Below are 15,105 nucleotides of genomic sequence, written 5' to 3'. Positions count from 1 at the left end.
CTGGGAGTCTGACTCCTCTTGGGACCTCTGAGAAGAGGAATCTGACCGTCTTTGTCCTTTCGTGTCTGACTTACTTCGCTGAGCATCATGTCCTCACATTTTGTCCACATTGCAGCAAATGTTGGAATTTCATTTCTTTTTCTGGCTGAGTAAAATCCTGTGAAACAGTGATTTCTCGGTGCCTATTTTGTGAGAGACCCTTCCTCCCTCCTACCAGGGAGACAGTAATGAGAGTAAATGAGTAAATCGTGCCATATGTTGAGGGGGCCAGCTCATCATTGTGTTACCTGGAATTTTGTCCCTTCTCCCCTTTTGAGAGTCTGGGGGTACCTGGGATCCCTAAAGCAAGACTGTAAGATGCAAGAACCTCAGAGTGTCTTCCCACCAGCCCAAGGAGGTGTCATCCATCATTTTCTAAAAATTCTCTGGAAGCGGTGATTCTTCGAGGGTGTTCCTGGTTACCTTTTCTTCTGTGGGCTGTTCGATTACAGCAGAATCCATCCGACTTCAGGCAGGACCTTGGGTCACAGGAACAACCTACCAGCCACACCAGGACACTGGGCGAAGGCTTCGTCTCTGCATTTGTCCCGTCTGTATGTCCAGATAGATCATAATTGCAGGGGTGGAGTTCACCGGCTATAGAAAGCCAGGAATCGCTTGCCAGGGACTGTGGAGTCCTCGGTTTACGATTTTCACCTTTGCCAAACAGGTGTTGGTATATGAGCAACAGCTTGGTCACCTGGGTCTACCGCAATAACAGACACCGTTAGCCATTTACAATCTCCACGTCAGGATGTCTGAGATCACCGAGCACACAGCACCACCCAGTCTCCATGCTGCTCAGAACCAGAATCCCAACTACTTTCCTCGAGTGATGTAGAGAAACCAGGAGCCGGGGAGGGGGTGCGTTGGGGACCCAGGAGCCAGATCTGGAGTGCCACTGGTCAGATTTCTTTTCAAGGCTGCTGTTTGTCTTAGAGCAAAGCTTTTAAATGTGGCTTTTACCCTAAGAATAGATAAATTAGCCAAGTAGGCTTGACTTACATGGTGGATTTGTCAAAAAAGAGGAGGCAAAAAATCAGCCTAATTAATGACAGCCTGGTTTTCTAAGAGCTGCATCTTTCCATCGGTGGGGGAGGGATCAGTGGGAACAGTGCATCCAAATGTTCAGCGCTTTTTCTCTTTTCCTGTACGTGTTTTTATCTTTGGCTGTGCTGGCTCTTTGTTGCTGCTTAGGCTTTTGTCTAGCTGCAGCAGGCGGGGGCGGGGGCGGGGTGGGGGGGTCTACTCTCCAGTGTCGGTGCTCTAGCTCTTACTGTGGGGCCTTCTCTTGTCCCGGAGCGCAGGCTGTAGGCACGCAGCTTCAGGAGCTACAGCGCGCGGGCTCAGTAGCTGTGGCTTGCAGGCCCTAGAGCAGTGGCTCGGTACTTGTGTGCACAGGGTTAGTTGCCCCATGGCATGTGGGATCTTTCCGGACCAGGAATCGAACCCCTGTCCCCTGCATTGGCAGGTGGATTCTTAACCACTGGATCACCAGAGAAGTCCTTCAATACATATCTTTAAATTAAAGAAGGCAAAAATTACATTCACACTTTTTAAACATTAATTCTAGCATCAACATTTTTTTAAATAATTTGAAATTATTTTAATTTCAGGTTTCTCTCGGTTTCTTACTTGTGTTCAACATCCTTTCCGCTCGACATGGAGTCTGTTGCTAGATTTCTGGGTTTGTTTTTTTTTTTAGATTTCTGGTTTTGTTGTTGTTTGTTTTTGTTCTTTATTTTTGTCTGTGTATTGATTGTGTTTGGGGGTGTGTGTGTCCAAAATCCAGTATAATCATGAACTTCAAGTATAGTTATAATAGATCAGTACTCGCCCATAGATTGTGACCTTAAAGTAACATACAAGGCATTGCTAGTAGCAAGTGTGAAAAAATTGTAGATTTGAATCAGGTCGTCTTGTGAGTTTATCATGGACTGTCATGTATCAAATATAAGTGGCACTGGACATTGGACTTCTTAATTGTCAGTGTCCTTTTTTATCAAGGTGAAGATAAGTGTGCCTACTTTGACACTTATGGAGAGGATTGAATGAATTCACATATGAGTAGAACACATTCAAGTTTATGATCTGTGGCAGGATTGGGGGGGATAAGTTGCTATCAACAGTAACATCCCAACTCTGAAATTAACGAGCTAATGAGCACAGACAGCCCTGCTGGGCCCCTGTTGTGTGTTCGGTTGGTTTCCGATCACCTTCTACTATAGGATCAGAGCCTCAGATTCTGTTAGTGACACGAACATCAGAGACCCCGTGGTCTCCACATCTCAGAATCACCCTGACAGCTGGTCTCAGATTAATTACAATGGCGTGTGTGATGTCGGTACAAGCTCCCTAGTCCGTGGCGGATATAAGCTGGTCCTTGCTACCTGCCCCCTCTCCCCACCAAGACAGAAAGGGCCTGGAGCGGGGGAGTTGCCATGTTGGTGGTGTTTTACCCAAGGAGAAAATCCTGTGCGATTTCCACACTGAACGGTCACAGTGGGGACCCACTTCCTGCCCTCCAGACCCGCGGCTTCAGCCAATACAGTAAGAGAACCAGCTTTCCATTTCTAGAAGCATCCCCCCCCTCCTTCGGGGTATAAAAACAGCACAGAGCAGCCGGGTCTCAGCGCCCAGAGCGTGACCATGGGGAACGGGCATTCCAAGAGCGGCGACAGGGAGGGCGCGCCCCGCAGCCGCCCTGAGCTCTCCTTCTACGGCTCTCTCCCCAGGAAGTGGAGCGAGAGCATCTTCCTGGACAATGAGCTGCTGACCTCCAAGATCCTGTCGGCGCTGCGGCCTCAGTCGGAGCAGGGCCTCCCGACGGGCCACCTGCGCTACCCCGCCCACTTCCTCAGCACCCACTCTGTCTTTGCCTCCGTCGCAGCATCCCTAAAGGAGCACCCGAGGGCCACCCTCCTGTCCGATGGCAGCCCGCGCCCGACCAGGAATGTCGGCATGACGGTCTCGCAGAAGGGGGGTCCACAGCCAGCACCCAGCCCAGCGGGAACCGGGACAAGACTTGGGTGAGTGGGGTCCCCCCTCTGCCACCAGGGACTGGCGAAGGGAGGGAGGTGGGGGGGGGGCTTCCTCAGGGACCCCTCGGACAGCCTCTCCAGAAGGAGACCCTCGGCAGGACCACCCTACCAAAAGGCAAGATTCCCGTTAACACCTACCTCGGAGATTCACTCCTCCTCCTTCTTCAAAAACGGTGTGTTCTGCACTGTTATATTTTAAATGGATAACCAACCAAGACCTACGGTATAGCACAGGGGACTCTGCTCAGTGTTATGTGGCAGCCTGGATGGGAGGGGGGTTTGGGGAGAATGGATACATGTGTGTGTATGACTGAATCTCTTCACTGTACACCTGAAACTATCACGACACTGTTAATCGACCATACGCCGATACAAAATAAAGTTCAAAAGGGAAGGGAAAAAAGGTGTGTTCTGGGCTCCCCAGCCATTTGGAGCCAGTTTGCTTCCTGCTCTTGAAGGACCCTTGGACAGGGCTCCTTTCTGTCCTGCAGATCAGGCAGGAAGTCTGCTGAGGTCGCTGCGGAGTCTGTATCCTATTATTTATGCTTTAGACTGATTTTCCTAGGGCTTCGAGATGGTTCTCGAAGTGTTGCATTCAGCAGTGTTCAAGTAGAAAACCTCATGTTAAAAAAAAAAATGTTGCTGCATGAGTCAGTGGGGCAAGAAGCTAATCTTCTTTCCCCTAGAAAAGATTCTCCCTCCAGTCTGGACTAGGAATGAAGCTGTGTCCACCCTGCTCTGGCCGGAAAGAATTCTGGGGATTCCAGAGGGCGCCAGTGGCTAGGAAAGGAAGCATTTAATTAGTATACCCTTAGAATGTGCTTGGGTGGCTTCCCTGATGCTCAGATGGTAGAGAATCTGCAGTGCAGGAGACTGGGGTTTGATCCCTGGGTCAGGAAGATCCCCTGGAGAAGGGAATGGCAGCCCGCTCCAGTATTCTTGCCTGGAGAATCCAATGGACAGAGGAGCCTGGCGGCTACAGTCCGAGGGGTCGCAAAGAATCAGACACGGCTGAGTGACTAACACTTTCACTCACTTTTTCATAGAATGTACTTGAACATCAAATTAGTTTTGGTGCAGATACAGAGAACAAACTAATGGTTGCCAGTGGGGAGAGAGAAGCGGGGAGAGGCAAGATAGGGGCAAGAAATTAAGAGGCACAAACTACTACGTACAAAATAGATAAGCTACGGGGATGTATTGTACAGCACAGGAGATAGAGCCAATATTTTATAATAACGAAAATGGAATATAACCTTTAAAAGTTGAGTCAAAAAAATTGTGAATCACTATGTTATACTCCCATAACTTACATGATATTGTACATCAACCATACCCTCCCCCTCCAAAAAAAAAAAGTTAGTTTGATGGAAGAACTCATCATGTCACATTCACAGGTAGTGTCCTAATTTTCAAAAATGATCTGTGACAAGGACTTCCCTGGTGGTCCAGTGGTTACGACTGGGTGCTTCCATGGCAGGGGGTACAGGTTCAGTCCCTGGTCAGGAAACTAAGATCCCACAAACCATGCAGCACAGCCAGAAAAAGGAAGAAGAAAAAAAAAAAAAGATTTGTGACAGAGTTAAGGTTTATATTGACATCCAGAAAGTTCTCAAATAGTATCTAATCAAATCAAATAACAGCCTGATTTGCTCTTATAGACTGTGTGTTTGTATGAGTGTGTGTTTCTGTGTGTGCTTCAGCTTTTTTAAAGTTGGTTTTATGTCTGTTTAGACCACTAACAGGAGAAATGGATGAAACTGACACATTGTTTCCGAAGCTCAAGCAGGTGGCCGAGGAACCTCTTTTTCTTACATTTTCTAGCACTGAGCCCATCTTCATAGACGGTACGGTCGCCCCGATCCTTTCCCGGGTGTCACTGGGAGGCATCGAGACCCACATGCAGGCGTCCAGGGGGTGAGGGCGGCGGGTAGCCCCTGAGCCAGGCAGGCCCCAGCCCCCGAGCAGCAGCCTCCTGTCCTTCCCTCAGACCCCTACACTGCCTCGCTGAAGAGTGAGATCGAAGCGGACGCCCGTGAGTTCGAGGCTGAGTCCTGGAGCCGCTCTGTGGACCCCGAGTATGTGAAGAAACAGAAGAGGGAGGTGGTGAAAAGGCAGGATGTGCTCTATGGTAAGGAGGCCTGCGCCCCTTCTCTCTCTTCTTCTTTTCTGGTTTGTTTTTAATTGATTACACTGGGGAGCTGGGACTCCACTGTTGACCCTCCCTGAGACCACGTGGCCCCTCCACTTGTTCCGCCCTCCCCCGCCCCGGGCAGCTGGGCCTGCCGGGCCAGGGGTGAGGCGGCCGGGCAAGACTTTGTGAGAATCAGTCCCCGGGGACGGGAATGGCCCAGTGCCCAGCCCTGAGTCATCCCCACCATGGTGGTGACCCCGAGGGAGAAGACCACCCGAGCCCATCCCAGCCGTCCCCAGTCAGGTGACCGCAGACAGGCCCGGACAGAGCCGCAACGGGGGCTCTGAAGGCAGGTCTGTCCATCTGAATGTGACCGTAACACCGGCTCCCAGGTGGGCACCCCTTCCCAGTAACCATCAGAGAAGCTGGCCGTGAGCAGCCACTCTCCTGAGACTGGCTGTCATGGTCACCATGGAAACCATAGCTCCCAGACACTGCCCAAACCTGGGCTGGTGCTCCCCGCAGGTCCCTCCAGGCCTCCCTCCCTGCTGCTCAGTGGTGTCCACTAAGCAGTGGACACTCAACTCCTTCCGCGTTTTACACACTCAGCTCCCTGCCAGGGCCAGAGCAAGTGGGGGTGTGGGCAGGGAGGAGAGCCAGGCCAGCCAGGGGTCCTGCAGACAGGGCCAGTGGGGGGGCCAGTCCACCGCTTCCATCTGGACAGCTCTTTGCCTTGCTGTCTCCACTGCTGGACAGCACAGAGTCCTTCCAGCCCCATGGCTGGCAGCCCTGGAATGGGCCGATGCTGTTAGGGGGTTCCCTTTTATTTTATGTTGGAGTGTAACTGGTTAGCGGGCTTTTCTGGTGGTTCAGTGGTTAAGAGTCTGCTTGCCAAGCAGGAGACACGGGTTTGATCCCTGGGTTGGAAAGATCCCCTGGAGAAGAAAATGGCTGGCTACCCACTCCAGTATTCTTGCCTGGGAAATCTCATAGACAGAGAAGCAGGGCTCCAGTCCATGGGGTCACAAAAGAGACACAGCTTAGTGACTAAACAACAGCAATAGCCGATGAACAACATGGTGAGAGTTTCCGGTCGACAGCATCAGGAATCAGCTGTACGTACATGTGTCCTGTTGACTTCTGTCCCACCTCTGACAGCTTCAAGACCTTGAGTTAAACAACAGAAAGCCTTCATCACAAAATCTCATCTTTCTTTGCTTTTAACGTGAATTAAAAATCCTCCCTTGAGCTTCGCTTTTCCCATCAGTTACAGTCTGGGGTGGGTGTCTGACACAGCACCAGCGTGTGAGTTTCACATCCCAGGGAGGGATGTCCAGCAGAACAGTCTTGTTTCAAACAGCCTGAAAACATCTTCAGTTGACAACAGACAGAAAACCCTCCTGTGAAATTGAGGTCTGGGCACACATCCGGTCCTCTCTTTCCTGGTGTCTGTCAACCTCCCTAAGCTGGGCCCTGGGCAGTGCTGGGCCAGGGAGGACGGGAGGCCTGGCCCCTGGGAGGTCCAACCACCACGATGAGGGCTTCGAGGAAACCTGAGAGGCCAGACTGGCCCATGGTGAGACAAGGGAGGGCTTAGCCAGGGTGTCCACCTGCACCACTAATTCCTGCATCCCCGTCCCCGCAGAGCTGATGCAGACAGAGGCCCACCATGTGCGGACGCTCAAGATCATGCTCAAGGTCTACTCCCGGGCCCTGCGGGAGGAGCTGCAATTCAGCCCCAAGGCCGTCAGCCGCCTGTTCCCAGGCGCGGACGACCTGCTGGAGATGCACGGCCACTTCCTGTGTCGGCTGAAGGAGCGCCGCCTGGAGTCGCTGGAGGAGGGCAGTGCCTGCAACTACGTCATCCAGAAGATCGGGGACCTCCTGGTTCAGCAGGTGGGTATGGCCAGACCCACCCCCACCCTGCTCTGTCCTGTTTGCTGAGCGCCCAGCCCCCGAGAACAGTGGTCCTGGCCTCTCACAGCTGCCCACGCCGCCACCAGCTCAGAAACACAGAGGCCTGAACAGCCAGCGTGCTTGTCGAGACACCGTCCGGTGTATATGCTGTGCTTTCGTTTGGTTGGTTGGTTGGTTGGTTGGCCAGTTTTTACTTTTTTTTGGTCTTGACACCTGCATGGTGTTTGAACCACTGCCATGGATGGCAAGGCCATTGACCCCAAACTGACTTTTGAGTGGACTTCTGGGCCAAGCCCAAGATTGACAGAGGGGACCCAAGACCCCTCATCTGCCCTCAAAGCACCCGGAGCATGCGAGTCACCTAAGGAGAAGACGACCCTGTCATGAAAAGAAGACCCTTTTCACCTCTGAATTTTTTCTGATATTCTCTCGCTCAAATGTATTCTTCCTGGTCGGATTTCAGGGTGTTTTACAAGTGCCTGTGTGACATGCAAAAGTTTTCTCCTTTGCCCTTTTGGTGCCCTGTTAATGAGTCGCCATGTGCCGAAGCATTTTGTTTGGGGCCAGCGAGCCAAACAAGAGAGTGAAACCCCAAGTCAGGTCAATCTGTGGTTTAGCAGAGTCAGGCGAACGAGGTGAAGACGTTCCCCGGCGGTTTCCGTGTTTCCCCTAGTAACATGTCCACACCTCTCTTCAGTTTTCAGGTGAAAACGGGGAGAGGATGAAAGAAAAATACAGCATCTTTTGTAGCGGTCACAACGACGCTGTCAGTCACTACAAGTTGCTGCTGCAGCAAAACAAGAAATTTCAAAACTTGATCAAGGTAAAAAAAAATTATTTCTTTATACTAAAAACGTTTTTTTGTTTTTGTTTTTCACATAAAACTGTAGGCATTTGGAGAACTTTATAAATGACTTGTTATAAAACAGTGATTTTCCAGGTTCTGCCTCATTTTTAACCACAAAGTCATTCAGGACACGGCCATGAAAGCTCTGGAAAATCCGCGGGTGTAAAGCATAGCAGGCGTGGTGTTTGTTTCCACCACAGCAGAGTGGCCCCTGAGATGCCACTCAGTGGGTGACCACCGTCCCTCAGACTGTCGAGGGGACACGAGTGTCATCACACGGGGCCACCCTGCCCCTCCAGAGCCACCTCCCCTGCCTCAGATGTTCTAGCAGACACAAGGCCTGTAAGCCTTTGCCTCTCTCTGTCCTCCGCCCATCTGCTCCCCACCCGTCCCCATCAGCCCATGGAATGACCCACACCTGTCTTCTGCCTGACAGCATGTGGGTGCTCAGGGTCCGGGAGCCAAGACCCCTGCCTGCCGCATCCTGGGAGGTGCTCCTGGGCCAAGGCCATGGGGCGCAGTCAGTGTGTGCCCTACAGAGGTACCGGCACACTGTGCCCCAAAACAGCTCCACGCCTGCAGCCTGTGCCCCAAAGTGACACCCAGTAAATAGCGGTCTAGAGTGAAGGGCGGAGAGTCATTAAATTTCACTCCATTGTCCCAGCAGCAGACCGATGGGACAGGGAGAGGGTCGTCTAGTGGTCTGAATTCATCTGGTGATGAGCACGGGGCCAGGCCGCCTGGCATCCTGAACCAGAAGCCCCTCGCAGGTGGGGGTTTCCCACGAGACAGAAGGGAACAGAGCCAAGTCTCAGGTGTCTGTCCCCTCCCCTCCTCTTATGAACTGGTGCCCAGGACCTCCCCGGCAGTCCAGTGGTTAAGACTCCACGCTTCCAATGCAGGGGGCGCAGATTTGATCCTAGTCAGGGGAATTAAGGTCCCACATGCCACCATGGCACAGTCAAAAATCCGATGGTTCCTGGCCTTCCTAAAACACAAACCAGAGCAGTGGAGACAGACAAGCAGAAGGAAGCACGGTAAGCTGCCCTCGGCCCCCACCAAGAAGTGGCTTCAGGGGTTTCCCTGGTGGTCCAGTGGTTAGGACTTGCCACCTTCACTGCTGTGGACCCGGATTCAACCCCTGATTGAGGAACTAAGATTCTACAAGCTGCACAATTCAGCCAAAAAAAAGAAAGTATGGCTTCAGATGATCGCCTCTTTGGGCTGTTAGCCAGAGGCATGCACCAGCAGCCCCAGGGAGCTGCTGCAGGGACCACAGGCCCAGCTGCATCAGAAGGCCTCCATAGCCATCAGCAGTGTTAGGGTCTGCACACGTGTGCGTGTGGACAGCTCTCCGGCGATCCCCAAAATCCTCACCAGCTGGTTTCTTCCTCATGGCTTTTGCAGAGCCCTGCATTTTACAGCGAGTGAGTCAACCTCTGGCTTCTTGGCCTTTCTGTAAACAGCAGGCACTGCTTGCTTTCTTTTTTGATTTTTTATTTGGTTAGTTATTTCTGGCTCTGCTGGGTCTTCATTGCTGCATGCTGGCTTTCTCTAGTTGTGGCAAATGGGAGCTACTCTTCATTGTGGTGCATGGGCTTCTCACTGCAGTAGCTTCTTTTTGAGAAGCACAGGCTCTAGGGCGCACGGGCTTTCGTGGTCACAGCACGTGGCCTCAGTTGCTCCACGGCATGTGGCATCTTCCCGGACCAGGGTTCAAACCGGCGTCCCCTGCATTGCGAGGTGGACTCTCGACCACTGGACCACCAGGGAATCCCGGTCCCTGCTTTCAGCTGCCTGGTGAAGCAACAAAGAAAAGGTCCCCGTGAACTGATAAAGGAAAGGGTGCCCAGCCCCCCGTGTCCCACTGGGAACGATTTGGCCCACACGGCATGGCTTTGTCCTCTCCATTTCACAGAGAATCGGCAGCTTCTCCATCGTGAGGCGGCTCGCTGTGCATGAGTGTATCCTCCTGGTCACCCAGCGCATCACCAAGTACCCCGTGCTGGTGGAGCGAATTATCCAGAATACAGAAGGTATGCCAGCCCTCCTGCCTTGCCTGTCCATGTTGGGTGGGGAGGAGGGTCTCGGTCTCCCCGCCCCCTGTCCTAATGGTGGATTAGACAGTCTACTCTGCAATCTGTCCTGGATTCAGCTGGGCTTAGTGATCATTAATTGAGCTCCCGTCTTGCAGAATCTACCCTCCTGGGGGCTGGGATTTCCAGCTTGAGAAACAGGGTGTTTGGTCTCCCCTGCCTGCATCCCCCCTTCAGTTCCTGCTCAGTCTCGACTGGAGCAGCCCCCAGTCAGTATTGAAGAGTCAGTGTGCTCTGGCTAAGGTCACTCCTGGGGGACCTCTGTGTCACATGCGTGGTGCCATGGAGGGCAGAGAAGATGAGCGTGTAGCCCAGCCCAGGGTTCCCGGAGGCCAGGGCAGTGCTGACCACACCTCCCTCATTTTCTCCAGGGAATTTGGGCAGTGGGAGGATGCAGGAGTGCCGCTGCCCTTGGAGTGAGAGGAACCAGCCCTTGGTGATGGTGGGGGGACAGTGATGGGAGTCTTTTATGGAGAGCTGGAGGGCAGGGGGAGGCTGGTTACCCAGGAGCGGCCAGCAGGGCTGTGCAGGGCCGTTGTAATCGCTTGACTTGCGCCTCAGCTTCTACATTGGACAAACACTCTATCTTGGTGACAGCCAGGCACTGGGCTGTTATTACCTTTACTTAGGAGAAGCGTTTACCTCTCAGGAGATTTGAGCTAGGAGGTGATTCTCGAGGCCGCTCTGAGCCATGGCCTCGGGAGACACCTCCTCGACGCCATAGCCCGCCTGCCTCCATCATGTTTGTGGACGCAGACCAAGGAAAGCGCTAACTCTGCTATGTGTGGTAGCTGGCTCCGAGGACCACAGAGACCTGACCCAGGCCCTGAACCTCATCAAAGACATCATCTCACACGTGGACGCCAGGGTCAGCGAGTGCGAGAAGGGCCAGCGCCTCAGGGAGATCGCGGGAAAGATGGACCTCAAGTCCTCCAGCAAGCTCAAAAATGGGCTGACCTTCCGCAAGGAGGACATGCTGCAGAGGCAGCTCCACCTGGAGGGCACGCTGTGCTGGAAGACCGCCTCCGGGCGCCTGAAAGGTAAAGCCCCGCCCCCGCCGCTCCCGCGGCGCCACCACGGGGCGCTCGGCACCGTCTTGGGCTGGTGGATGTCATCCTGGGTTGGTGGTACCATATTAGAGTAGTGGGCGCCATCTTGGATCAGTGGCACCATCTTGGAGTGGTGGGCACCATCTTGGAGTGGTGGGTGTCATCTTGGAGTGGTGGGCACCATCTTGGAGTGATGGGTGCCACCTTAGATCATTGTTACTGCATTGGAGTGGTGGGTGTTATCTTCGAGTGGTGGGCACTATCTTGGCTCCGTGGCACCATTTTGAAGTGGTAGGTACCAGCTGACACAGCCACCACTTCACAGCTAAAGGGAGGTTACATACCAAGTTGGGACGAGCTCAGAATCAGAGCGGGAGCGAGGTGGAGGCGGCTGTGGGGCGCCCTCTGTCAGTGATGGAGACAGTATGGTGCACACAGCAAGGGCCACCAGGTGAAGGGGGCGCAGCGGGTCACCGACTCCTGAAGAGAAACCCAGCGTATCATGACTGCCTGATTCAGCAGAGGCCTCAGAGTTCTGAACAACAGTAGCAGGCCCCAGTGGGGGTAGAGGATGCGACCTGGGTGGCCCACCCCCCCCACCCCGCTGCTTAGGTTGAGCTCCAAGCCCTCCTTTCGAGATCTGCTGTGCAGTTCCAAACCAGAGCTCACTCAGGGCTCATCCCTGAGTGTCCTGTCCTTTCCATGAGCCTCTGGAAACAACCATCACCTATCCTTTGGCCTCAGCATCTTTAAAGATCTCTGGGGAAGTGTCACAGGTGGCCAGATGACAGGAAGTGTCTGTTCTCCATGTGAGCAGATGAGCAGTGAGAAGATACGGTTTACAGCTGAGACCCCCTCTGTGCCCAGCACCAAGGCAGGTGGCTGAGGCCATACCCCCGTGGGGCTCAGGTCAGTGGGCAGACAGAGAGAAGTAAACAGGCAAGCAGTGAAAAGCTCAGTACGTGCTGCAGAGGAACCCCACAGGCTTCAGTGCAGGAGGATTCTGTGGGGAGGGTATCTAACTGGGGTGGGGAGTCCTGAGCAAGCTCCCCGAGGAGGCGGTGTCTTCATTTCCCACAGCGCTAGTGCCGCTGTTGGAGACACAGCTTAGGATTCGCACCCCTGTGTACCAGCTCTGCCAGGCAGTCACCTCACGATGTCCCCACAGGGACAGGACTCCAAACCTGCTACCACCATGAAGCTTGGGCTTCTGGGGATGAGAGTGTGGCTGCAGCAGGAGGCAGGATGCGAGGGTCCGGGGGTTCGCTGTTAAATGTTGAAGCCAGGAGCCGGGAGGCGGGGGTCAGGTCGAAGCCGGAACACCCCCGACATCAGGCTCCTGCAGAAGCATCATGGCACCGACTTAGCGCCACAGGGCCGAGGCCACCTGGGCTTCTGTCTGCCTGGCGGGATCCACACGGCCACGGGGACCCTGAAAGACGTCTCCTCTCGTGCCCTCCCCTTAGACGTCCTTGCGGTCCTGTTGACAGACGTGCTTCTGCTGCTCCAAGAAAAGGATCAGAAGTACGTCTTTGCATCCGTGGTACGTGTCCTGTCCCTTCACTGCTTGAAACCTGCCTGCATGGAGGCGGCTGAGGGGCGGGAGAAGCCAGGGGCTACCTCAGTGCTGGCCGGGGGTGGCCCAAGAGCATGGGGCTAGAAGAGCACACCCACATGTTACCCCGTTGTCCCGGGACCTCCCAGGGCCAGAAGGTGCCAGCAAGGCAGGAGCAGACTTTGCCAAAACCAGGGTCCCATGCAGTGGCCTGAGGGGGCCTCAGGGTCATGCCAGTGATGCCCGGTCACCCCTGAGGATGCGGCTCAGGCAGCCGCCATCCTGTGAGCTATGGCTGCATTGGCCCCATGGCCCACTAGTCCTCGAACAGCCACACTGCAGGAGCTTCCCGCTGGGGAGGACTCGGAGTCAGTCTGGGGTCCATCCACCCCACCTGGCCCTCATCCACCAGGGACTTGGCCTCCTCCCCCGCTCGCCTGGGTGACCCGTGGATACCCATGGCTGAGTTCCCCTGGAGAGGAAGGGGGACTTTATCACTGAATTCTGGAGTCTTGTCCCTTTCCCAGAGACTTAAACTGGCTTCTCAAGAAGTTTCCAGAAGTGGGTCACACTGTCACACCCTTGAAAATGGTCTCACCCTGACCCCAGCAAGCCCCATGTGTGCCGTGGGGCCTACGAGGGTGACACCACATCTGCTGCTCCTGTCTGCCTGGATCCTGATCACCACCTCTGCTCTCTGAGAGCAGTCCTGCTTGGGTCAGGGCCACCCCCTCAGCCCTCACTGCAACTTAATCACCCCTTGAAGCACATGGGCCTTCTTGCCGCCCACGGCTGCTCCCTCGGCCGTGTTGTTGCTCACTCAGTCCTGTCCGACTCTTTGCAACCCCCTGGGCTGCAGCCTGTCTCCATATACCATCATGTTTTCTGAGGTTAGGACCTCAGCATATGGATTTAGCTAGGGTCAGTGGCGGCTGGAGACCAATTCAGCCCATAACAGCCAGTTAAAAGCGTACCTTTTACTGGTTGGTCAGAGCACTGCCTCTTGGGGGACGCCCAGAGATTGGGAATACTGCTTGGCTCTGGTTGTTTGGGACACAGGTTTGGGAGGAAGATGTGTTAATTACCATAGACCACCAGCTCTTGTATTGCTGAGTTTTGTACAGCGTACATGCATTAGCGATTATAAAACATCTTTTAAGCACATTGAACAGACACATGAAAAAGGATGTGAGGATATCATCACCATAGTGCCTTTTTCCCCCTAGATGGCAAAACCTTTCTGCCTTGAATTAGAGGATAAGCGGGGTGCACGCCCCCACCCCCGCCCCCTTGCCCTCCAGCTCGCGGTTCCACCTCTGTGGGGCAGCAGCAGGTACAGGGTCACCCTCCTGTCCCCCTCCCACCCGTGCAGGACTCCAAGCGCCCCGTCATCTCGCTGCAAAAGCTCATTGTGAGGGAGGTGGCCAACGAGGAGAAAGCCATGTTTCTGATCAGCGCCTCCCTGCACGGGCCCGAGATGTACGAGATCTACACCAGCTCAAAGGAAGACAGGAACACCTGGATGGCCCACATCCGGAGGGCCGTGGAGAGGTGAGGGGCCGGGTGGGCCTCCCCGCCCCCACGGCTGCTCCCTCGGCCGTGTTGTCGTTGCTCAGTCACTCCATCGTGTCCGACTCTTTGCAGCCCCTGGGCTGCAGCCCACCAGGCTCCTCTGTCCATGGGATTTCCCAGGCAAGAATACTGGAGTGGGTTGCCATTTCCTTCTCCAGGGCATCCTCCCGACCCAGGGATCGAACCCCCATCTCCTGCATTGGCAGGCGGGTTCTTTACCACCGAGCCACTAGGGAAGCCCTTGGCTTCAGCGGCTGGCAAATCGGCAGAGGCCTAGAAGTGCCTGTGAGGGTGCTGGGGTCACAGGCAGGCGGGAGACCTCTGGGCTTTTCCCCTCCCCCTCACTCCACCTCAGTGCTCTGTCATCCCCTCATCTGAGGGCAGACAGACAGGACCATTGGGCTCCTTCTGACGTGACTAACAATGCATGTCTCTGGGACAGGGTTGCAGGGCTGGCAGCTCTAATCTTCTGTATTGGTGGGCTGTTCCCCTCCCACGGGGGTGGGGGGTGGTGCTGTCCCTCCTCCTCCAGCCACAGACCCCAGCCCTGTGGCTCCGTGTGATGCCTGGCTCATGGTCCACAGATGGGGATGGGGGTCCAGTCCCCACACCCAGCCTGCTCCCTCTCTACACGCAGAAACTTCCCTTAGTCTGCTCAGCCTCCCCTCGGTACTCAGCTTCAGCTTTGCTGGGCTGGCATCCTCCCATATGTGGGAGGTCCCCAGGGAATGAATTGCCCCAAATAGTATCCAGGTATTTAAAACCTGTGGCCGGTTGTTTCCCAACACTTGGAGACTGGATGCATGCTGATGGCTGTATCTCCCCTTCAAGGTTGACCATTAACAAGCTACATCT

At 54.4% G+C, this 15,105-nt stretch overlaps 1 protein-coding gene across 4 annotated transcripts in view; it reads left to right on the top strand.

Moving 5' to 3' along the window:
* ARHGEF18 (Rho/Rac guanine nucleotide exchange factor 18) overlaps positions 1-15,105 on the top strand; it is a 92,621-nt gene that overhangs the window by 68,384 nt on the left and 9,132 nt on the right. For all 4 annotated transcript variants that reach the window (XM_043466506.1, XM_043466507.1, XM_043466505.1 and 1 more), the window contains 9 exons: positions 2,930-3,068; positions 4,815-4,927; positions 5,071-5,211; positions 6,860-7,110; positions 7,829-7,954; positions 9,897-10,014; positions 10,866-11,114; positions 12,590-12,666; positions 14,051-14,229. In XM_043466506.1, the coding sequence (XP_043322441.1) occupies positions 2,930-3,068; positions 4,815-4,927; positions 5,071-5,211; positions 6,860-7,110; positions 7,829-7,954; positions 9,897-10,014; positions 10,866-11,114; positions 12,590-12,666; positions 14,051-14,229 (1,393 nt within the window). The remainder of the gene's footprint in view (positions 1-2,929; positions 3,069-4,814; positions 4,928-5,070; positions 5,212-6,859; positions 7,111-7,828; positions 7,955-9,896; positions 10,015-10,865; positions 11,115-12,589; positions 12,667-14,050; positions 14,230-15,105) is intronic.

The sequence above is a fragment of the Cervus canadensis genome, chromosome 4, assembly GCF_019320065.1.
Source record: "Cervus canadensis isolate Bull #8, Minnesota chromosome 4, ASM1932006v1, whole genome shotgun sequence".
NCBI lineage: Eukaryota > Metazoa > Chordata > Mammalia > Artiodactyla > Cervidae > Cervus > Cervus canadensis.
The sequence above is the reverse complement of the archived record's forward strand: the minus strand, read 5'-3'. Positions and strand labels throughout refer to the sequence as shown.